This window comes from Carassius carassius, chromosome 50 (assembly GCF_963082965.1).
Source record: "Carassius carassius chromosome 50, fCarCar2.1, whole genome shotgun sequence".
Lineage (NCBI taxonomy): Eukaryota > Metazoa > Chordata > Actinopteri > Cypriniformes > Cyprinidae > Carassius > Carassius carassius.
The window spans coordinates 10,311,853-10,337,427 of record NC_081804.1 but is presented as its reverse complement, the minus strand read 5'-3'; the positions used below and the strand labels follow the sequence as shown (position 1 = coordinate 10,337,427).

Below are 25,575 nucleotides of genomic sequence, written 5' to 3'. Positions count from 1 at the left end.
AATATCTAAAAATTCTTAAAGCAGGATAGCATGTAACACTACATAATAAATACTTGCTTACAGAGAAAATATCTTCATTTTGTCTTACTGTACTGGCAATGTAAGTACAGGTATAAACAAGTCTAAAAACAAGGAATAAAATCTGCTAGTGCCATAAGACATGCACTTGAATTAAAGATACAGCATTAATATCTTATGCAATGTTGCTTCTAAATTCTATCTTGTTTTAAAGAAAAAATACTTCAGACGAAAATAATGACGTTTTTTGTAATTACCAGGATTCTATCAAAACAGCCAACAAAGTATTTGTTTAAAACATATTTTCTTTTCCAGTGGTGTCTGATTATGATTACCCTTGGTTTTATTTACTGTTTAAAACATTTGTTTGTATATTTTCTTCCAATACTTTCATGAGAGTTGTTATACAATGTCAAAGTTATGCAATGTACTGTAGATCATGCACATATAGTTTTTTTTAGTTTTTTTTGTTACTACAGTTAATGTTAGGTTAAGATTTTAGGTTTGGGATGTACTTTTATGTTTTCAGGAATTTTTCTTTTTCTTTTGCATTCTCATAAAATTATTATGATTTTTTCCACAAGGCCAAGCTTTAATACCTGCTATGCTTTTATGTATGTATGTATCTTTTTTTTTTTTTTAAATATCTTAAGCTTTTTTAAGGGCATCAGAACTGAAAAGCACAATGTGATTTGTCAGTCATTTGTGTTGGCTGACCCTGATGTTTAATCAAAACCATCACACTTATGATCAACCTTTTATCTACAACACAATGCATTCTCTGCCTTATGTCATTTCCTCTCTCACATGTGCAGATATGTGCAAGAATCATGATGGCAGCAGCTTCCCAATATCCTGCAAATAAAGCAGCATGCCCCACACACATAGACATATGCACACAAGCCACAAAGATTCAGAGATGTATTATAAAGGCCTATTCAGATGGGACTGTTTTTTCAATGTATGTTTGTATTTCTGCAACATACTTGGAACAAAACAGGCCGGTATTTTTCTATAAAAAAATAAATTTTTGAAACAAATGACTGTTTTTCAGCTAACACAGACAGACATCCTCTGAAATGTCTTATCCTCCCTGCACAGGAGTGCCTGGGATTGTGGTATTTATATAGTGATGTATAATACTTGTCAGACATTGTTCCTTATTTAAAATCTTATTTAAATGTAATTGTGACACATATTCTGAGTTATTGCTCTTTCCTCATTCAAGAAGATGACTGCTGTATAGATAGCTGCCCAGAAGCATTAACAAGATGGCCAGGTTAGCTGACTGACTTGCTTTTAGAGGATTTGGGTAATGGACAATAGACACGATCCACTTTGTTAATATCTTTCATCCAGATCAGTATATGTAATGACAGATGTCCTTTATTAACAATTGCAACTCACAATGTTGATGTTAAAGAGATCTGGCAACCCATAATCAAACTGAAAATGTCATTACGAGATATGTTATAACAACTATATAAACAATGCAACCATAGTAGTCCAAGCGTTAACAGTGGAAAACATTATGTCCAAGTGTCTTTAATATCATAAAAACATCAACCTGTGTCCAAACATAATTGATTGTATTTAACTTACTGACTTTTTTATAGTGCTCAGCAATGGATATATTACTAGCCGACTCCCAGTTTTATTACCACTAATCAGAAGAGCCTTACCAATTATGGACAAGACTATTATTGTGTGGTGCCCTATGATGTCACAGTCTGAAATCCTCTGGGACAGTTCAGCCCATCAGTGTAGTTGTCTGTATAAACACTGAGATCTTTCCATAAACCATCTCACAGAAACATTTGACCCACCGGTTGGGATTGAGTACCACATTAGCGAACACTACTCCAACACATTTGCATGATGCGGTAGTGGTTATTATGTAATTGTGATCAAAGAACAGACAAGTGCGCTTAGACTCTTTCCTAACAGTTATATAACACTACTGAGGCAAATTCTGTGGGAAAACCCAATGCAAGTGAGCTGGCTGTTTTTATCCAGATTTTCGAGCTGGAGAGTATACATCTGGAGTTGATGGTTACAGTGCATCAACAACAGATAACGTCAAGACTGTTTGCATTACAAAAGCCTTGACTTCATTTAACCTAATGCTTGCACACGTTCCTCTCATTGTTGCATGCAAGGAGACGGGTGACGATTTGACTTCAGGCATTCGTTTTAGTGATAGGTTTCTTGGATTTAATTTAAACAGACTGAAAATTTAAAACAGGGTTTCAACTCAATATATGCACGAAAGTCTGAAATTACACTAATTGTAATGTAATAACTATGTCAAATAACATTTTGGGATCAGTAATGTGTCAGATGTGCAGTATGAGAGACCACAGCATAGTGGAAAAAGTACATTTTAGTGTGAACTATCCCTTCACAGCTCAGAAACTTATCTGTAGCACTTATGACAGGGTGGGTGAAATTAATTTAGTGTAGCCAATTTTTTTAAGCTACAGATTAATCAAATATGATGTATAATTCAAGTTAATCAGCAGTGATTTAAAACATATGTACAATGCATACTCTTCCAAACAATTACTTTTTCGACCTTATAGTATAGTTTGTGTCACGTGTAGAGAATAGTGCATATAAATCTTTAAATTTGTTCTCCATTCAATTTCTCTTTTTCAGCTGAAAGAAAAAAATGTCCACTGCTTAAAAAAAAATAAAAAGATTCAAATAAAAAAATCTCGAAATAAAGCATTTTAAGCTATTTTTTCAAACTGGACAGCTAGATTTAGTGTGCTTTTCTTTCAGAAAAACTTTTTTTCCTTCTTCTGAAAAAGGTTATGGTAGCCACGTCCACTGTGAAATTTTATTGGTCCAGAATCCCGCTCCTCAATTTATATTTATATATATGTTCACCCAAATGGCAAACTGTATATCCAAACACAAACAGAAAAATAAAAACATAAGAGAGTAAAAACTCTGATAATAGATATTTATATACATACACATTTACACAAATTCAGAACACCCATACCCGTGTCTTTTGTCTGATTTGATCATCTCGTTTTCAGTCTTTTTTTTTTTTTTTTAAAGTGGACTATCCATTTTTTAATTGTAATTTTAATACACAAAGACAATAGGCCACAAATGCAACATTTTAAAAAAAATCCACTTTGAGAGATACAGATAAACACAATGATATCCATGTTTATGAGAGCACATAAAACCAGCAATGCGATCTCAGAAACTGGTTATCTGGACATGTTATGAAGATATTTGGGAGCCTACAATGTCCTGTTTAAGAGTTGCTAGAAAAAAACAATAGTCTCATTAAGCAAGAACTCATTTCTTGCACGCACCCCTTGGTGGACTCCTTCATGAGCAATGCAAACTCTTTACATATATATTTTATGTCTATTCCTTGTAGCAGCTGTAAATTTGAATTAAAGAACATATAGAACCTGATTTTTTCCACTGACGAAGCGTCAGGTGTGAGGAATAGCCATCACTATCTATAAAAGTTTATGTCATGCTCTTGAAGGTGTCCTATAGGTTTTCGGTAAAAGGGAAGGGTCATCCAATGAAGTATAACCAGTGCAAGACACTACCTAAATGCAGAATTGAGGGTCTCATAGTCTTATTACTGAATGCTTTTTTTTTTAATTGTTAAACCACAGTTTGGCATTAAGTTATGTTTATATAGCACCACCCACTGATCAGGTTAACATTCTAAATCTGTTTTTACTCAACCATGATTACATATCAAGAGAACAAAATTAAAATTGCATTCACGACTCAACTAACACTGCATATTTTCAAAGCTGCACCAGTATTAAGACTATAGACTGTTCAGGCTCTTAGAGGGCTCCGGTTTGGTTTAGGTGTGAGGTGAGGGCAGAGAGACAGTGGAGGAAGCTGGAGGGTTCGATCACGGCCAATTTGTATTTGATGGTCCAAAGGAGGGTCCAGGGATCCTAACTGCAGCTCCACCCTGACTCACCATCCCAGACTCCCACTAAAACCCAAAAAGATTCATATATATGTTAATTATGTGCAGAATGTACCTGTAAAGTTTTTAATTCAGTACATTTGAACTTTAGTGTGGATATTGTTTTTAAATAATGAGAATAAAAAGGTTTTATGGGCCATCAAGTGAATAAAAAAAATCTAATAACCGGCATTAATTACATATAATAAAATTAATCACAAATAATCAGCTTGATAAAAATATTGCTTGAATTCTTTGTGGATTTCATGCAGTCAGGGTCATGATTAAATTGTGATAAAAAAAAAATTTAATTGCATAATTTTTTTATGTAATTAATTGTACTAAATTAACACTTATTATTTTTTTTATTTTTCATATACATATAAACCATTTTCTGCCACAAAAAAAGATAATGCTGACATGAAAAGTTGACATTATGGCATTACGTTGAAGTTATTACATAATTATTGCAAAATAAAAAGCAATTTATGAAAAAGTTGAAATTGTGCGGTAATAATTATTGAAAAAAGACAATTATTATATTTATAATAATTATCATTTCAGAATTTCGAATTTTGTTTTAATTACATCAGAATTTTCGACTAAGCATCTCATAATTTCTACTTTTTATTTCTTAATTGTGATTTACCAAAGCATGATGTGGCGGAAGTGGACTTCCATAGTTAGAATCCATAATATAAACATTTTTTTGATTTGCTTATGCACAACTAGAAAATTATACAAAATTATGAGATAAGTCATATTTATGACACAAGTCAAAATTTAATGCCATAATTATAACTCTTTATCTCAATTTTGACTTCGAAATTCTGACTTTTTATATTTATATATTTTTTAATGACAAAATTTTGACTTTTTTATGTCATGGTTATTATTTACCAAAGTATAGGCACAGACATGTAAGTGTTACCTGTGAGAATGTGTGTGTCGTCACTGGCGGTGGGTCCTGGGTAACTGGTGTGATGGGATGTGTGCTGAGTTGATTGTGTAAGGAAAGGGTTTTGGGGTAGTTGTATGGGATAATCAGGTGGCCAGTGTAGAGCTCCTGTGCACTGTAGCTTTCCGCCCAGATCTTATCTACACAGCAGACAGACTGTTACTACCACACAACAGAGGATTATGGGAAAAAACATTTAGCTTGCTGGGGTTGATACTCTTCACTGCGAGCACATCATTTCTATCAGCACAATGCTTTTAAAAGCCACAAGGTATGTTTGCATGCAAAAAACATGCTTTTCAGACATGATGAGACGAGCCAAGACATTACCCAGAACAGTGAGGAGTCATTCAATTTCATTATATTATTGTGAATGTTTTTGTCGACTCTTATAAGAAATTGTGTTCTTTTGGTGTAACAAGCATTGTCATTGTGTCAGGATGTGATTCTAGGTCGATTTTAATTTTTTTTATTATGCTGCCTCTTAATGTGATTTTAGTTTATTTGTTGAGATATTTTCTCATTCTGGGTCATGCTTAGCTTCCAGCGAACACTGGTTTTAGTTTAACACTGACAAACAGCAATGAGTCTTCATTTATTTCGTTGATGTTTCTGTAAACTGACAGCAAACTGCCATGTGCAGTAGTCTCAAAAGGATATATTTAATAACAGCTGCATTTTGCTTTTGGATGTCATTATTTTTAATAATAATTAAAAGGTTATAATTAATTTAAAAAAAAATGTAAACACAGTTAATGGTAGATTAACATGCATCTGCTATTGGTCAGGAAATAAAAGCAAAATGAGCATTACTGGTAAATACTATCATTTATTTACGGTCATTATTTAATCATAATGTACATTCTGGTCAAAAGTTTTAGGCCAGAAAGGTTTTGTAATACATTATTATCTTATGCTTATACCAATGCTGCATTTATTTGATCAAAAATAAAGTGAAATCAGTAAAATTGTGAAATGTTACAATTTAAATGTAGTGTTTTCTGTTTAAATATATATTTAAAAAGTCTTCGGTGTCACAAGATCCTTCAGAAATCATTTTAATATGCTGATTTGCTGCTCAAGAAACATTGAATATTATTATCAATGTTGAAAACAGTTATCCTTCTAAATATTGTTGTTGAAACTGTGATTTTTTTGATGATTCTTTGTTGAATATAGAGTTCAAAAGAACAGAAATTATTTGAAATAATTTCTTTTTTTAATTTAGGATGTTCTATATACCAAATGCTTAAACTTGCTTTGTTTCTAGATTAAATTAGATTTCGAATCACAGATTTTCAATGTGGTCTCAAAGCTCACTGTGTATGCATATTATTTATTATACTGGATATTTAACTTTATACTGGACATTTTTAATTAAAAATTCACATACAAATTTTATTTAGTATGTTCTTTATATTCTGTTTATTAACTATATTATATACATAAAGTAAATAATGTAACTATCTTTATATATCTATAATGTAACTATAATGCACCATCTGGGATTATGTTTAACCACAAAAAACATACAAGAGATAAAAAGCTTCAAAAGGGGGGAAAACCAAAGAAGGAGTAATGAGATTTGTAGACTATTTCATAGCAGTGCAGTAATAAATGAGTTGTAGTATGTGTGTAGGCTTTATATCAAAATGAATGGCCTTTTAAATACAGTATGAAAAGTTCTTTGCTAATAAAACATCCCACAGGAAAGCTGAGAAGCTTGTTTTGACTGCAGTGACATAGCCAATAATCTCAAACAGGCAGAACGGGACAGGCAGGGTTTGATGTGACATGGAGAGGAACAGGGCAGCTGAGATTGGCTTTTACATGTCCATCAAAGAAATGCTCACCCTTCTAAAACAAAATGGCTACCAGTGAGGCTATGCCCAAATGCCCTCCTCATCATCCTATTGGTTAAGAGATGGCGGGGTTTTAGCCAAGTGCAGCATAGGAAAAAAGATCAGGTTAGTATGCGAATATATCCAGGTAGAAGCAACCCATAATCACAGACGCAGGATCAGCCTTCAGCGTCGTCAGTGTGAAATGCTGTATTACAGGGTTTAAAGGAAACTGATCCTGGATCTGCACTTAGGGGCGATTTCTACAGTAATGAGTAATAGAAATCCATAGGGTTGAAAAGTTATGATCAATATGAAGGCCGTAAAGGAAATGATGGCGTCTGCGTTGGAGATGAGGGCAGCTCCATTTCAATTACGACGATGTGACTGCAATAGAAATGGACGACAGAGCATCTGTTTCCAATTCAGTTTCTAGTATGAATATTTTATTAACATGTAACCAAATGAAACTGACCACACCCCCAATTTATCTTTCTTTGGCTTGCTGTTTAGATTAAGCTCCTATGAATATGAGATAAGCGAAATACAGCAATGGTACAGTTATTTCATTTTCAGCCATACTGAATTTCTACTGAAGAAAAGCTGATGACAGTTACAATTATAAAGGAATAGTTCACCTAAAAATGAACATGCTGTCATCATTTACTCATGTTATTTACGGGTTTGGGATGTCATGAGAGTGAGTAAATAATGATAGGATTTTCATTTTGGGGTGGACTGTCCCTTTAACACTTTGCAGATGTTTGTAGGACTGGATTGTGACCTGATCGGGTGATTTTGGAGGTTTGTGGTTGGTCTGGTCAGTAGGTGTTTTCAAGTAGCCATCATCGTAATTATCCGCCATGAGCTTCATACGGTTCTGTGTCTAGGAGAAAAGAGGGGGCATAGATGTAAGAAGAGATTGGGGGGTAGAAATGGATGTAAACAAAAGGTATGGGTTTGAGAAGAGATCAGTCAAAAGCACATCAGTAGACCTTGTTTGCATTCAGAAACCCACCAGTCAAAACAAAGATGTATTTTGTCTAGGCCTTTTAAGTTCTCTGTGATCATTGATTTAAAGCAAGCAAACAACTTGACCTTGGGGACAAACAGATATGTTCGGTTGAAGTCTTGTGACGCAGTCCATACCTGCTGTTTGAGCTGCTGCACCAAACGGTCCTTCTCCCTCCGCAGCTGGGCCACTTCCTCTTGTGTCTTCTTTTTTTTGGATGAAGACAGCTCCAACAATGCTATGTTAGCATCTTTCTCACTTATGGCTGCCAGCAGAGCTTCCTGTCTGTGAATTAAAATTTTTGAAATCAAGTTATGTTACAAAATGATTAATTTTATTAACTAAATTAAAAACATATCTATATAATATTAATAATACATATTATTATTATTTTTATTATTAATACAACTATTTAAAAAAGAAAATATTCATTAAAAAGAAAGAAACTGAATTATTAGAAGTCAATTGCCAATGTCAAACTGAATTTGTTATTATTATTATTACTACAATTATTATTTTATTTATAAATTATATTGTTATTATTATTTTTACAATTAAGAACAAAAATACAAAAAAAATACATTTTCAAAACTATAATATCACTGACTGAAATTATAAGAAGCCAAAGCCCAATGTCAAAAAGCATTTTTCTCATTAACAGTAGTAGTAGTAGTAGGGATGGGACGGTATGAAAATTTAATATCACGATTATAGTGACTAAAATTATCACGATTATCAATATTATCACGGTTTTGTTGAAACGAGATGAAAGTGTTCAAAAATAGTTGATGCTCACACTGAAAACATTTCAGCAAGTTTTATATTTAATAATCACAAAATAAAACAAGCAACTCTATGCACTTAATTTAAAGAAAGATTAAATTCTGTGGCATTTCCTTCCTTACAATGAAAAGTGTAGAAGCATAGAAAAGCATAGAAAAGCATAGAAAAGTCACTGACTTTCGCCATTCCTTCTCGAAAAAAAACAAAAAAAACATTGTGCGCTGCGCTTGCGTCAGACTGTTGCTGGCTGGACATGATTTAATAGTGAGTTATTAAAACCGCGATAATCAAACACGGTTTTAATGATAAATCATTTTTAAACGATATTACTAACCTTCAGCACATTTTATCACGGTTATCAATAAAACCGGTTATCGTCCCATCCCTAAGTAGTAGTAATTGCACACTATTAAAACTAATTCAAATTAAGAGCAAAATGCAAAAATAAAACAACATTTTCAAACCATAATAACTCATATAAGTAGAAATGATTAGTAGTCCAAGCTCGATGTCAAACAGCACTTTGCAGAAGTACTGTGGAAGTGCTCTTCAAAGCAATTGACCTTGATGACGATGACCAGGAGTCTTACAACATTCGATGGAGCAGGTTGAAGGATGTTTGCTTTCACAAGTACAAAACTTCTCAAGGGAGTATGGATTTTGTCAAAATGATTGTGCATAATTGTCTCAGAAAGACTGAAATGGCTTGCTTATTCTTGTTTTTTCAACATATTCCAAGGCGCAGGGCTCAAGTGTGGAGACAGAAATAGCAAACAGAACAAGCCAAGTGCAGAGTGAATCATCCTCTGCATTTATTATCTGCACAAACACATGGCACGAAAACATATACCTAGTTAAAGTTTTACAGTCTATTTTTCTGTCGTGATGTTTATCTGTATTTACTCTCTTTTAACTGATTAATATTATTAACACTACAGCTTGCCAAAGTGACCTCAGAATGAGCTCTCATCTGAAAGATTGTTATTTAATGATTTAAATATGTGATCTGGAAAAGCTATTTATTTAGATCACAAGTTCATTATAGGACACATATCAAATGTGCATCCTTCACAAATGGCAGTCGAAGATGAAATATATTTAAAATCTTTACAATCTGATGTTTGTTGCTGTTCCTACATGTTATCTTGTACACGTTCATGCACTGACTAGACTGCATGTGTTCAATTAATGGATAAATATTTAAGATTTTGATTGCAACTAACTAATCCTGTTAATTACCAATAGGCCAAAAACCACTGTATCAGATCAAAAGACCACTCATTTTTATTGCATATGTCTAACAACAAATGTACACTGCAAGCGAGCAACAAAACTATAATGCTCTTTAAATGTAAATATTGTGTAAATAAGAGATTTATTCTGCATTGTTGCAGCTTTATTGATTATAATGGAAGAAATCTGTGTACGGACAGTCAATTAGCTCATGCTGAACACAGATGCATGAAATTATATAAACCAGCAGTGACAGCTTCACTGATTAGAACAGAATGGAAGCACTCTTGTATTGTCACGTTGCCTGCTTTCTGTATATCCTTTGTATAAAATCTGAATAAAACTATAGTTTTTCGTGTTGCAATGCAAAGTTGGTTGTTTAGTCACTGTCTTGATTTATTTATATATATATGTGACGAGTGGGGCGGGGCCGAGGGACGTGGGAGCGAGGCCGGTGGAGTGATTGGAGATGAACTACACCTGTTCGACCCACCGGTCTCGAGTCCCACGGAGGAGATGGAAGGATATAAAACTGGAGCGACGACAGTGAAGGACGAGAGAGGACCAGGCCTGGGCTTTATTTTAGGTTTTATTTTGTGCGCATCAGTCGTCCGTGAGGGGCTGGTGCGCTGTTTTGTGTTTATTTTGTTATTAAAGCTTCATTTTGATTGTCCGCCGGTTCCCGCTTTGTAATCACTGTTATGATAAGATGTACAATGAAAGTTCATAACGTACTTCATCTCCAGCACCTCCTCCAGGTGTCGCCTCCTCTCGGCCCTCAATGTAGTCAGATGAGCCTCTTTCTCAGCCAGAGACTGCTGGGTGGACGACATCTTGGCCTTCATGGACTCGAGCTCTAGCTTCACTTTCTCCATCGCTCCCAGGAGCTCTTCCATCTTTTTAAGACATAAACAGAAGGTAACTTATTTGTTACTGTTTATTCTGTACATCACAAATGGACTAAATGTGTTGTCCCATTTTTCGCTCTGTTCGGGGAATTTTCGCAGGTGAAATCCAGTAATTTCAATAGGAATCCACATGATCGGGAATGCTGAGTGAGTGTGAAAGATTTCTCCTATGCATTTTTGGGTGAACTAACCCTTTAATTAATTTTGGTGAACTATCCCTTTAAGAATAAAAGCTACAATTAATGATACAATTTCCACCCAATAATACAGTTCGATCGTTATAGTGGAGTTAAAATGGAGTTTTATGATTTCATTAATTTACTTTTATTATTTTGACTTTTCTAGGTCTGGAAATCACACCTGACTACAATTTTGCTTCATCATATATTCAAGTTTTTCAAGATTGTGGGAACCCTGGTTATTCAAAGATAAAAAAATCTAGATTTTTTGTTGTTGTTTTGGTTTATTTTAATGCTCATTTTGTCTTAATTTAAATCATATTAAAAATAGTGAAGTGACATTCGGCCAAGTATGGTGACCCATACTCAGAATTTGTGCTCTGCATTTAACCCATCCGAAATGCACACACACAGAGCAGTGAACACACACACACACACTGTGAACACACACACGGAGCAGTGGGCAGCCATTTATGCTGCGGCGCCCGGGGAGCAGTTGGGGGTTCGGTGCCTTGCTCAAGGGCACCTAAGTCGTGGTATTGAAGGTGGAGAGAGAACTGTACATGCACTCCCCCCACCCACAATTCCTGCCGGCCCGGGACTCGAACTCACAACCTTTCGATTGGAAGTCCGACTCTCTAACCACCAGGCCACGACTTCCCGTAACTTAAGTCACCTTTGAAGTTTGCTGAGGTGAGAACCAGCATGCTGTGCTTTAGCTTTTAGACAGTTTTCACAGTAACCACTCTGAGAAGTTGTTTCTTTAAATTCATCCCCTTAAAAGCGCTATCACCACATAAACAGGCAGGCGTCTTTGACAACTGCATGACCACTCACTGTTATTCTGAGCATCTCATGTCAATAACATTTTTAGGGTTTCATATCATAGTTTTTGTACAAGCATCGTCGAATAGTCAACTAGTCATACACACATCCCATTGAATAGTCGTTTCTGAAATAGTAAGTCTTATAGTATTGACCTGTTTCTCCTGGTGGGTCCGTGCGGCCTCCTCCTGTGCCAGCACCATCTCCCTCTCGGCAGTGATTTGGACGCTCTCTCTGAGAGCTTCCTCCAGCTCCTCGATCCGCTCTGCCTTCTGCCGCAGTGACTCCTGGGGCAGATGGGCCTCAGCTCATCATATGCACACCAGCACAGTTTGACAATATACAGCGATCTGTCAAAACATAGGAGCTTATGACAAAGCTGTCATCTCTGTACGTCTTACCTGCTGTGGGCCATCATTGACATTTCTGCCCTTCCCTGACGGCTCCTTGTGTTTGCAAGAGGACTTCTTAGTCTGCTCTTTCATTTGCCTGAAACATTAACATGAAGCACTTGTTAGAGGAACTCTCTGGGGTTTAATATTAAAATAAAGAGTTTAAGAGATTTGGGGTGGAGGGGACTATTTAATGGCTGGAAAAAGATAGCTGGTTTTATTATTAGTTAATACATATCACCAAGCCTGTTCATATAAATAAAAACTTCCTTGTGTTAGTCATAAAGCTAAAACAGTGATTTTACAGAGGGGCAAAATACATTCCATTTCTTTGTTTTCGATTAAAACCCCATGAAATAATTTGACGAAAACAGTCTTCTGTGGGACATAAAGAAGGGCTTTTTTTGTATGATTTTTTTTTTTAATTAAGCAAAACACTTTATGTCATCCATGAAGACAGTGTCAGGTGGGATTAGTGTGTGTGGCAATCTCATTCTAGAGAGCTTGTGATTGGACAAAATGGATGCATGATAATACATACCATATCTATCTACTTAATCTGCATTTTTTAATTGATCTGATGTCAGATAAATGTAAATGTTTTTCATGTTCATTTTCCCTATTTTTATATATTTATATAACTTTTGCTGTCATTTAAAACTAATTTAAAGTTAATCTTTAAAAGAAATTTAACACTGTTAAGTATAATCTTTAGCAAATCTCAAAATGAATAGCAATTTTACTATACATTATATTATTGGGATGCCTAAATTTACAAACACATTTCAGTGTTTGACTTTTAATTTATTTTGACAAAATAGTGTAGAATTTATCAGTTATTTGGTCATAAGATGAAAATTATTATTGGCCAGAATTTTAAGATTGGTGCATCCCCAGAAAACTGATCTAATTCAGGATGTGTCATTAATACTTTTGGCTAGTTTTCCTGTTTTTTTTAGGTCTTTTCAACTAGTATAAAGTTGTCTAAAAGCTACATGAAACTTTGATTTCATGTGGTCTTAAACAGATTTGACTCTAGTTCTTGAAGACTCCATTTATGTGTGAAAGTACACATGTATTTACTAACCTGGAAGCCACACTAGGTACACATTTCCAGGTGAAAAAAGGGAGACAAAAAGCAGAAGTTCAAAGGCCACTCAGCGTGAGAAAAAACATTTGATCAGTGCTTCAAAGCCAAACTCAAAGAAGCCCAGTCAAAACATCAACCTCGTCAAAAACAGACACTGAAAACATTTTGACGGTGATGCTAAAACAGCAAAAATGGATAAAGATGTAACACGTTTTGTACTGCTTCACCAACGTGACAAATAATCAAATAAAATCAAAAAAGAGGAGACACCAAGTCAAGCCAATCAGGGAAACAGACTGACCTCTCCAGCTCACTGATTTTTCTGTCCTTGTCGTTCTTCTCATTCTCCATCTGACGCAGGATGTCCAATAGACGATCAACTTCAGCCTGGGCTTTGGCGGAGTCTTCCCTGTGTCTGGCCACATCAGCTTCAAGGGAAGCAATCCTCTCAGATATCTCAGCGTTGGCCTGTGCATTGGCTGCGGCACTCTGGACCTAATAGATCAACATGAGATAAACACACCCACAAACTCACATATATACATACAGCCTTGTTTAAGCTCCCAATTTTTTTTTTTTTTTGCCTTTATAATTTATATTAGCTACATTATGGTTTAGAAACTTATACTATGCACTGGGTTCCCACATTTTTTGACCAATGTATTTCCACAGCCATTCAGGTTTTCTTAGAATCATGGTAGATAGCTAGCTGGAATTCTATTTGTATATAAGGTACAAATGTTTTGAATAAATATGCTCTCACTCACCTTCTTTAGCTGGTTCTCAAGTTTAATGCATTCCTCCCTCCTCTGCTCAAGGGCGATCTCTAGGCTTTTCAGTTTGGAGTCTTTCTTCAAGCCAGATGAGGCCAACGACGATGCATGCTCTTTGAGGTCCAGCAGAGAAGTCTGAAACCAAATTGAAGTCCCGGGTATAGATCCATCAAACACTTGTAGCATACATGCACCTTTAGAAGCTCAAGGTGTGACGGTTTATCTGTTTTATCTGACAGGGACTCAACCAACCTGTCAATTAGGATATCTGCTTAAAAGCATGTTTTGAGATTGACTAATTTATGTAAGTAATTTCTCCAAAGTATTTTATCACAAAATCAAAACACTATTTTTATAATAAATTCATTAATCAGTATTTTGTCTTGTGTTCTAGTAAATAATCCAAATATACTTAAAAGAATTTAGCATGGTTATAATCAGTGTTGTGCTAGTTACTAAGTTACTAGTTACTTCATTCAAAAAGTAACTCAGTTACTTTGTTGATTACTTACACTGAAAAGTAATGCATTACTGTTAAAAGTAACTTTTTTAGTTACTTTTTTAAAGAATGTTCTTTAATGTTCCCATTAATGCCCTTTTATGCGTTTTGGTCTATACAAACACAAAACTGACTTAAACAGAAAGTAATTTTTAAACACTATTTTGATTAAGTCAGACCAGTACAAACTGAATACTGTATATCACAATGATTTCTGAAATAAATAACAAAACAAGCTGAATAATATATTCAGAATCAAAAACTAAAGTGGCTTCTGCATCATAAAAGCTGTTGAGCCCATAAAAATTTTCCTGTCACAGCTTAAGTATGAATATCAACAATGTACAACATATAAACAATTTTGAAATAAATAAATGTAAGTAATCTGAATTATTCAAAATCAATTTCGAAAAACTCAGCACCAAAAAACTGCTATTATTGACAACCATAAATTATATGCATAAAAAAAAAAAAAAAAAAAATATATATATATATATATATATATATATATATATATATATATATATAAATGCTGTTTAAAAATTAAATCTATGTTATTATGCTAATGAGCTGCCTGAATGTGATGGGCGTTGGACTTTAGCAATCACAAGATTAAGTCTTCATGTTAACAAAGAATAGTACACAAGCATCTCCAAAACTATCAAAGGTTATTTACCACACATTTTTACTGTCTTATTTATTTATCCTATAAATTAAAATTATAAAAATAACTTTATTTTTATCATTATTATATATTATTATACAGGTTATGCATACAAAGCTTTTATCCAAAACGACTTACAAAAGAGGAACAAATTACTCCAGAGTCAGTCACAATGCCCGGTTTATTATACAATAATAATCAAGTGTTAAGATTATCACAAATTGAACAAGATTTTGATGCACATCTTTCTAAATCCTTGTATTCCACCTCGTACTACACTTTATAGAGAATCACTTTACTGTAGGCATGTTCCACATAATAATATTCAGTAAAACTGTATGTTAACACGTAGCAGCTTGCTGCATGAATCCGTGAGTACGATTTACAAATCCGAGGGAACGGATTGCAAAAGCCTGCGCACGGATTATGAATTCATGGGTACGGTTTACAAAATCAGAGTGCACGGATTGGAAATTCGTGATCACTTTCAATTTTAATGAAAGCTGAATATATAAAAAATTATACATGATCCTAAAATAACACTACAACATAGATTAGCTAAATTGTGCTAAGACTTGTTTCATTCATCTTCATTTTATTTTTTAATATGTTTAGAGCAAAATTTCATAAGATATTAAAACTTGTTTTCAGAGAATATATCTTGAATTACGTTTATCTAAACTGCGCTGGCCAATAATATTTTCTTATTTTAAGCATAAACCTTAATATATTTAGTATTTTGAATCTATTTGCCAATGAGGTAAAATTAGGAAAAATAAACTATTATAATATTCTCTGTAAAGTTTTAATATAGTAAATGGATCTTTTTTATATTTTACATATATATATATATATATACATATATATATTAGTATTATTACTGAATAAAAGACAAAAATACAATGTTTTGTGTAGTGTATTTTGCACAGTGCATAGCTGCATGTTGTTCTACAGCTAAACATCTTGTTATGTGTTTTTAATGGTGATGTCTAACCTCTCGGTCTGACAGGTCTCCCTGCAGCATGCTGACTTTCTCCTTTAACTCCCTCAGTTCTTTTTTACTGTTCTCCAGCTCCTCTGCCTTCTCTCGTTCCTCTCGGTCACGTTGCTCCTTCAGGCGCTCAATAATACGTTCCTGTTTACAAGTGGACACATTAACATGGTGCTAAAAAGAAAGCATATACAACGAGCATGAAATGTTTATAACTAAGCACAGATGTTTCTACTCCAGATGCCATGATGCCATTTGGAAGTGCACCAATGATTTTTCCTGTAGTCCTGTTGTGGCGTGTTTTAGTGTCCTCTAGAGGTGATCCTCACCTTCTCAGCCAGTGAGTCCTCCAGTGTAGTGAGAGCCGTGTCTGTATTAGATGTGTCCGTCTGTAGGGACTTCACCCTCTCTCTAAGGCTGCTCATCTGCTTCTCTTTATCCCTCAGCTGCTCCTGCAGGATTTCAATCTGAAACACAGGAGTTTATATAAGATTTATGTGAATTGACATTTTCATAAACATCCAAACTTTTACTGTAGTGAATTCTCAACATTTTCTAAGAGAATTTTTTAATTTACTGTATGTACTGCATTTGAAGGAAAATCTGTAAATTGTGCCAATGGCACAGCCTTCTCCCCGCCACTTTGCGAAAATACTTTATTTATGTACTTAATAATAAGTATTAGTAATCAATTGGTTTTCCTCAGCCAAAAAAAAAAACCTATGCTTTTATATTATCGCAATTCACCAATAGCATGATACATGTTTTTAGACCTGAATCATTTTGACATAAAATTTATTTTAATCTAGTATTTTAGTATTTAGTTATTTTTGGATGTGGCTATATGAAAATCCACAAAAGTAATCATTGTAATAATTTACTATGGTTTTACAGTAAAAGATATTTTGGTAGAAATGATTGTTAAAATATTGTATTGGTGAAAACACTGAGTTCATTTTACTCAGGACCACTGTCTTCCCATTTTTGTTCTTTGTTAATGCTTAAAGTAATATAGAGAACATGAATATGAATAAGCTGGGTTAGTCATCATTTGTATTTTTATTCATTTATTTTTCTTTGTTTTATTATTAGTACTTTCTTTATTTTTAAGGATAGTGGATATGGTGACTAATTTCTAACAAGTCTAGTAAGAGAACATTTTGTTCATTTTTATCAAAAGTTCCCTGTAATGAAAGAAAGAATGTATTGTATCGGTGAAATCCAGTCCTCACTTTTTTCTGAAGTACATTAACTTTACGCTCCTTGACCTCCAGCATGTCCTTCAGATCGTGGATTTCTCCATTGAGTGTGCTTTTTTCTTCTGACATTTCCTGGATTTGCTTACTCTTTTTGTTTAACATGGTCTCCTTCTCCTCCAGACGCAACCTCAGAGCATCCACCTGCAAAACCGTTGTATGCAATGGTCAGAAAATCTGCTGGTGTGATAGGTGAAGCCCAACCACTGGAGTGATCTATTACCTCTGTCTGTAGAATAGCAGCACGTTGTTCTTTGGCAGTCAAAGACTCTTTAAGCACTTCAATATGCTGTTTGCTGTCAGAGAACTGGTTAGTCAAGGTCTCCAGCTTGGTCTGTAAGCCAAGGAGCTGACTGTCCTTCCTGGAAAGGTCTTGCTTAACTTGGTCCATCTACATAACATAATTATTCAAGGTTTGTTATTCATATGTGAGACTAATCCAGACGTGTCCTTCTAAAGCAGACTGTGCAGTACCTTGTTCTTCATGAACTTGGTGTGGTTACGGTAGACCTCCATCTGCTTGGCCTCCTCCTGCCGTTCCTCACAGCTAAGCATGCTACTGGAGCGGAGCATCATGACCTGGTCCTCCAGCTCTCTGAGGCCCCGCTCTAGAGAACTGATCTGAGAATCCTGAGAGACGCATCAAGAATATGATGTCAGACATCATTGGTGTCTATCAATTAATTCCAGTGTGCAAAATTACTTTTCTGCTGCGCCATTTTTGGTTACCATTTATTTTCATTAAATGAAACATGAACTATGGAACTCAATGGCTACCAGCAACCTTTTGGTTACCAAAATTAATTCAAAATTTCATTTTCAAAAGAAGAAATAAATTCATACAGATTTAGAACAATTTTAAGGTGAGTAAATTATGACAGAATTTTTTTATTTTCGGGTAAACTATTTCTTTAATAACTTCAACAGAAGAAGGAAAATCATGCAAGTCTGCAACAGCATGAAGGTGAGTAAATGATGATAGAATTTTTGGCTTTTTTAGACATCTATCCAATGCACATTGCACATTGATTCCTTGGCTGCGATCTTATAGAGCCCTTTGAAGCTGCTCTGAAACTGCATTCAGGACTGTCAGCCCACTGGCCACCATTGAAGTCCATTATATGGAGAAAAATCCTGGAATGTTTTCTTCAAAAACCTTAATTTCTTTACGACTGAAGAAAGAAAGAAATGAACATCTTGGATGACATGGGGGTGAGTAAATCTTCAGGAATTTTTTATTCTGGACGTGAACTAATGCTTTAACATGAAATGAACTGTCTAAAAACATTATAGTCAGTTTGCACTTTTAGCTAATTAGTTCCTTAATTAGCACTCTTATTAAAAGTATGCTAAAGTGTATTTCTTTTTCACAAGGGTGTCCCTTAAAGCTTTGTAAATGTATAGTATGAAACACTGTTTGATACATTACATGAATTTGTATATGCTTTTAATCCACTGACAGACAAAGCATAAATGTGGTTGCTGTCATCATATGTAAAGAGTTACATTAATTAAAATTGGAGCTAAAGTACTACCTTCATCTCAATTACAGTCTGAAGAGCTTTGGTTTTCGTAGTCTCTGGCGTCCCCTCGAGGCGGCGATGCAGCTCCTGAAATTAAAGACACATGGTTGGCACTTCCTTCACACCAGTGCCAGAAATAGAGCTCTCAGATATTTCATCATACCTTGAGGAAGAGCAGTGCTGTTTAGTTTTGGCTGAATTCTCTATCACATTGCAGGAGCTGTACTCTATTAAAGGTACAAATAGGGACTCCTGCTATCTAGTTCAATTAAGTATTATTCTTTTTTGTACTTTGAGGAGAATAGCTGTGGTCATTATGCGACTGAATGTGGTATAATGGAGGATGAAGAGAGAATAGTCTTTCTGCTTTAATTCACTACAGTTGATTTTATATGGCACTTACCACAAATAGAGCCTGAAAATTTTTTTCAATAATTTTTTCATGTGAAATGAAACTGCACTGTAGGAACAGCACGATGCTGTTTGTTTTAAAGACATTTCTGAGAGTACAATTACATTTAAGAAAAGACCCACTATGAAAGTAATGAAATTATTAACCTTGAATATAGTTTTTAGCATATTATATAATTTTCATATTTTTTTCATTTATATTTTGAACTCTAGCTATCACACACCTCTCTCAAAGCTGCTAGCTCTTTATCACGCTGTTCTAGAAGGTTCTCCAGGTGGTGCGCGTGCATCTCGGCATCTGCGAGACGACGTGTGCGCTCGTGATCCTCTTCATTGGCTTTAGAAGAGGGTCCTTTGCTGTGCAACATCTCCAGGAGCTTTTTGACTGACTCATCACGAGCAACTAGTGTCTGCCTTTGGGTCTCCAGGCGAACCTCCATCTCCTCCAGTGTACGACGGAGCAAGAACACCTCTCGAGCTTGTCGTTCCTGCTCTTCGCTGGGCTCGCAGGCCAGCGGCTCTCCAGGTGGCTGGAGAAGCTGGTTCAAGTCGCGCTGGATACGCAGCTCAGCCTGCAGTGCCTGCACGGTTGTCTGCAGGTGCTATGATGGATGGAAGAGAATAATATGCAATATTTACTCACAAAAAAATTTAAACAGAAGTAGTTCATTATCCAGTTACATTGCAGATTTGTAGATTTTATAACTGATATAAGGGAGTGTTAACAGCCAAGAAGTTTCACATAATAGTTTATCAGCTGTTATCCTATTATTTATTATGGCTTCTCTTTATTCATCAGTAAATAAATACAGTTCAATTTACAGCATCATCTTTCATAGGAGCAGTAATACGAGTAAGTACTGAGAGCAGTTATGATGTAAACATCTCATTCATAACTACTACAACAACCTGAATTATGAAAAAAATAAAATGTAATAATAATAAATAATAATATAATAAAAATACCAAAACAAATACTGAAATTAAAATACTGAAATATAAAAATAGAAGCTAATTCCTAACATTAATAAATATTATAATAATACATAAATAATAATAAATTGACCCTGGTCCATCATGTGAGGAACAAACCAAACAATTTTTGTTAATTTTCCCCTGTAGTGTATTTTCACGGTGTGTTTGTCCACTACTCACTGCTGTGTGTGTGCACTTGGATGGGTGAAATGCAGAGCACAAATTCTGAGTATGGGACACCATACTTTGCCACACGTCATGTCCTTTACTTTCCTTCCTTTATCACCAGTTGTAATTAAAGTTGGCAAGAAAACTGAAATAAATATATGCTAAGGCTCAAACTTTCTTTACTCCAAATGTATCCATTCAGATGCGACTACTATGCTGCAAACTTGATGGCAGCCAAAAGGTGACTGAACAACAGTAATTATACATTTTCTTAATCATACACACACATAAACAACAGTGCCATAATTAATGGTAAGGTCTCATTAAGCCCACAGGCACAAAAATACTAGCCAAGAATCACCAAAAAACACATACAGAATCCGAGCTCTGATCTCGTGGTGAATTCAATCTCGTGTGAACGGTGTGAGGAGTGTGATAATGCTGATTATGCTTTGAGTGAATAACCAAGTCGTCATTAGCTTAGTGCTGTATGCCCCTTCGTCTGGAAATCTGTCATGACAGCCATGTTGCAGTGAATCACAGTTTGAAGCTAAACATTCAAATAAGAGGAGTGTTTCAAACACAATATAGATGGAGGACTACGCCACTGTCACTGCTATCAGAACTCATCCATATCTCAACGTATGTTTAAAAGAACCACTGAATATCAGAAAACAGACTTTCATCCTTTATTAGCTCAGATGTATTGCACATTGAACATATTGTGGCTTGCAGGAATTCAGGCAGTCAACTCAGCAGTGAGCCGAACGCAGCAGGACCAGGATGTCCATTTCAGGATTGGCCATTATTAGCATCACCTCACAGCAGAGGTAGACTTTTCCTTCTCATCTAAAGAGAAGCTGGATCTTTAATCACTCGTATCTTACTCCTATTCATCTATAAATGCACTGATGCAGTGAAAATGTGATGATTATATCATCTTTGTCTATAAACAGTTATCAGTATCCAACCTAAGATGGTTTGCAGGTTTTAGCTGGTTTAAGCTGGTCTATATATATATATATACAGTACAGACCAAGAGTTTGGACACACCTTCTCATTCAAAGAGTTTTATGAATGAGAATTCATAAACTATGAAAATTGTAGAGTCACACTGAAGGCATCAAAACTATGAATTAACACATGTGGAATTATATATGGAATTATATACATAACAAAAAAGTGTAGGTTCTTCAAAGTAGCCACCTCTTGCTTTGATTACTGCTTTGCACACTCTTGGCATTCTCTTGATGAGCTTCAAGAGGTAGTCACCTGAAATGGTCTTCCAACAGTCTTGAAGGAGTTCCCCGAGAGATGCTTAGCACTTGTTGGCCCTTTTGCCTTCTGTCTGCGGTCCAGCTCACCCCTAAACCATCTCGATTGGGTTCAGGTCCGGTGACTATATATATATATATATATATAGATACACACACACATGGCTGTCCATGGCCTGGTGCAAGGTGGGGGGTGGGGGTGTCCCCATCGGTCCGTTTGCCATGGGGCCCGGTTACACCCAGTAACAACCCCCCAAGGACGGTCCTGTGTATTATTTCAGCTTTATTTTAATTACCAATCTTAAATAGTTTTAACACCAACAAAACTGTAGTTGTGTTGTCACTTTAACATGTCTAGCTCCTCAATATTTCACACTCACATTGTATTCACAATAGCATGCTATCATATAACACTTGCCATTTCTGCCACATATATGGCATAAGACAAGAATAGTAAGATTAGTATAGTTGTATGTCACAAATTCATACATATATAATCCACATATATATGACATAGTATTGAAGTATGTTACAAGTTCTGACCGTATTGTTTAAATTGATGAAGTACATCACTCATGTATTCGTAGTGCTCTATGCCTCAATGTGTTTTTCAGTGTGAACACACTACTAAGCATACACTGCAGTTTTATTGCCTACCACTTTAAATGCTCAAGCTCTTTAAAGTCAGATTCTGATTGCTGTCAATGTTTTTATTGCTCACCAGCTGGAAAAAAAATTCAGAAAATGGTTTCAATGTAATCGTTCCTCAATGTCATTATCATTATAGTTGTGGTGTGGACTTCCATATTTTTATATAATTAAAAGAATTATAATAAAATGTATAGTTACCCTGCTTGGTGTGAATGGGCCTTAAAAGTACACTTTTATAGATATACAGTACCTTTTAGTACTCATTTAAGATACTAAACTTAAAAATACACGCTTTAATCTTAAATCCCACTGAAACAGTAAAACAGCTCTCAGATCAGCAATAAACATGCATTTATACTTTAAAAAATAGGATATCCTGCCAGATGTACCTACCTGTGTCTCGTCTTGCACAGCGCGGTACTGCTCCTTCCACACTACTATTTTGGACGCCTCGTCTTTGCGCAGTGCACGTTCCTTCTTCAGCTCCGGGCTCCAGAAGCTTTTGATGGAGCTCATGGAGGAGCCGAGCTTGCTCTCCTTCACCTCAATCTCCTTTCGAAGGAGCTCGTTCTCCCTCAGCACCTCCTTGAGCTGGGCTTGGAGCTCCATGATGGTGTTGTCCCTTGCCTGACGTAATGAGTGAGGGACGGTTGATGCCGCGTGGATCTCCCCTCCAAAGCCCATTGAGTCGGTGGACACTGCAGGCACCATGGCCATATCCGGCGTGCTGCCTGTAACTGTTCCTCGGACCCCGTAAGGAATGCTGCCTCCGAAGCGTCCTGTCGCTACACCACTTTTAGGGAGGTCAGGGGAGGTGCCTATTGCAACCTCATTGTCGCTCATGTACATCGGCCCCGATGTGGCATAGGCGGCATTTAGAGATTGAATGTTCTCCATGGACAGTGTCTTGCCTCCAGAGCCGCCCGGGCCGCTGCCCCCCATGCTGTTGGTGCGACGGTGGCCCATACGGGGTGACCGAGGCAGGCGTGGTGAGCGTCCAGAGTTGCCCTGGTTGTTTCTACCCCCGCTGTGATTGCTGTCCATTTTGCTCACAGAGCGTGAACTTCCGTACATATTGGCAGGCTTAGAGTGCAAGTAAGGGAACCCACCGAAAATTGAATGTGAAGGAATATGCTAATAAATGGGCCAGGTCATTTTCATCTCAAGTATAAGGAATGTGATCTGTCAAGCAAAGGCCAGTCTTCTGTATCTTTCTGTCAAATGGAGCAACTATGGTGACCTGTAAAATGAAATAAAAAGGGAAAACACACAACATAATACTATAATCACACAAGAAATTACAGGATAGTCTCTACCACAAGACATACATAATTTTGGGGCAAAAATACACCAGCCATTTAAAATGTTGGTGTTCTATTCAATTAATTTCAGTTTATTATATCTAATGTTTGATATATTTCCATTATTCTGGGTCTATATAGAATTGGGTTCAGTGGCAATGCAAAACCTGACCCGTAGCTGTCAGATATCTGTATTCTCTGTCTCAGATTTGAGTTCTGAAGTGTTTTTGATTGATAAAAACACTACAATCAGGTCTGCAAATGCGAAGACTAGAAAACTAGAAATTTATCCAAATTCACCAGGATAGTAGACTGTAGAGAAAGGTTTATTAAAATATAGTGTTATTGTTTATTGTTTTATGATATTTTGTGCATCATTTGCAGCTACATTTGTAATGCTAATTTCATTTAGTATGTATACTTACAGATATAATTATTACAGCTATAACTCGACTTTCCAGGTTACCAAAAAAAAAAAAACTCTAAATCAATTCAAGACAGCAAAAAAAGTAAATATTTGACACTGGTTTCAACAAACAGCAGAGATTAAAAATGTATATGTTCAGTCAGTGATGTTAAGATGTTTTCCTCCACACCACTTCTACTAAACATTACAGTTTAAGTCTAGTCACCTTAATTTTTATAGCACTTTTATACAATACTGGTTGTGTCAGAGCACCTTTACAGAGTCCAACAGGAAAATAGTTTGTCATTGATAATATTATTATGCATTACTCAGTAGAAATCTGGCTCGTGCTATAGACAATTACTCTCATATATAAAATAATTCACACAAGCTAGATAATGTAATTATGTTTCTCCCATTTACACACCGAATGAGTGAATCAAAGGAAAGGTGGGATTTTATGGACTCACACTCCAAGGTTATCAAACATTTAATGTTAACGGCTAACCCAACGATATTATGGCATACTAAACTGATGATTTATAATCTAAAACAACAGATATTCAGTGTCCATCGCTGTCGATTCAATAATGCTGCTGTATTTAGGTGAAGGCTGTTCTGTTCACAGCCCTCACAAACCAACCAGAAGCGTCGGCATTTCCCACACACCACGTCTATAAGACTTGCAAATGCGCAAAATCATAGACTACAATTCTTACATCCGAACAATTTCGATTACAGATATACTAAACCTAATGTTCCGTGAAATTCATATTGCAATCGCTCAGCCACAATCCTGAGCATCCTCCCTCAATGTCCTTCTTCTCCACCATTGCTTGGCTTAACACATTTGCCTCCTCTTTTGTTAGTAATAGTTGTCCAGCAAATGCGACAGTAAATGAGAGGCGCTTTTTGAATATCAAGATGTGTAAGCTAGATATTGATTAACCGTAACATATGCGAGCATTCACTAATTTATTATAAACCACGATAGGATTTTTTCCAAAAATATAATTTTACCTTGTATGGCTGAGCTGTTTCAGCGACCGTCTGTCCAATAGATGTCTGAAAGAGAGGAAGCGGCCTAGTTTTTCTTTGTATTGTTTTATGATTTTATTTTTTGCAGACACACACCAGCATCTTCCCAGAGCTGGAGGACTTCAGTGACGTAACGCCTACGCTGCGCGCTCACAACACTCGCCTCTGAAATGCCAACGCCATGCTACGAAGGTCATTTTATTTTAATAAATTTATTTTAATTTTTTTAAATGAAAAACAGGAACAAATATTTTATCTCACTAAATTGACTTTAAAATTTAGATATTCTTTATGTAGTGTACATTTTCAGAACTTATATGTGTGTGTGTGTGTATATATATATGTGTGTGTGTGTGTGTGTGTGTGTGTGTGTGTGTGTGTGTGTGTGTGTGTGTGTGTGTGTGTGTGTGTGTGTGTGTGTGTGTTTCTTAGATATGCCATG

General features: G+C 35.7%; 1 protein-coding gene across 3 annotated transcripts; it reads right to left on the bottom strand.

Annotated features, from left to right (window-relative positions):
• Positions 1-4,895: 4,895 nt before the first annotated feature.
• Positions 4,896-25,273, bottom strand: LOC132133722 (ELKS/Rab6-interacting/CAST family member 1-like). 3 transcript variants are annotated; one of them, XM_059546646.1, is made up of 19 exons: positions 25,116-25,273; positions 22,782-23,628; positions 19,545-19,922; positions 18,922-18,996; positions 17,861-18,016; positions 17,610-17,777; positions 17,363-17,530; positions 16,460-16,597; positions 16,134-16,274; positions 13,971-14,111; positions 13,505-13,698; positions 13,201-13,212; positions 12,123-12,210; positions 11,877-12,008; positions 10,545-10,705; positions 7,931-8,078; positions 7,566-7,667; positions 6,794-6,850; positions 4,905-5,080 (listed from the first exon to the last, which is right to left on the bottom strand). In XM_059546646.1, the coding sequence occupies exons 2-18, from the start codon at positions 23,460-23,462 to the stop codon at positions 6,824-6,826; spliced, it is 2,910 nt and encodes a 969-aa protein (XP_059402629.1). In that variant the 5' UTR covers positions 23,463-23,628; positions 25,116-25,273; the 3' UTR covers positions 4,905-5,080; positions 6,794-6,823. The 3 variants fall into 3 exon arrangements, with proteins under 3 accessions (XP_059402628.1, XP_059402629.1, XP_059402630.1); XM_059546645.1 differs by lacking the exon at positions 6,794-6,850 and having other exon boundaries at positions 4,896-5,080; XM_059546647.1 differs by lacking the exon at positions 13,201-13,212.
• Positions 25,274-25,575: the final 302 nt, after the last annotated feature.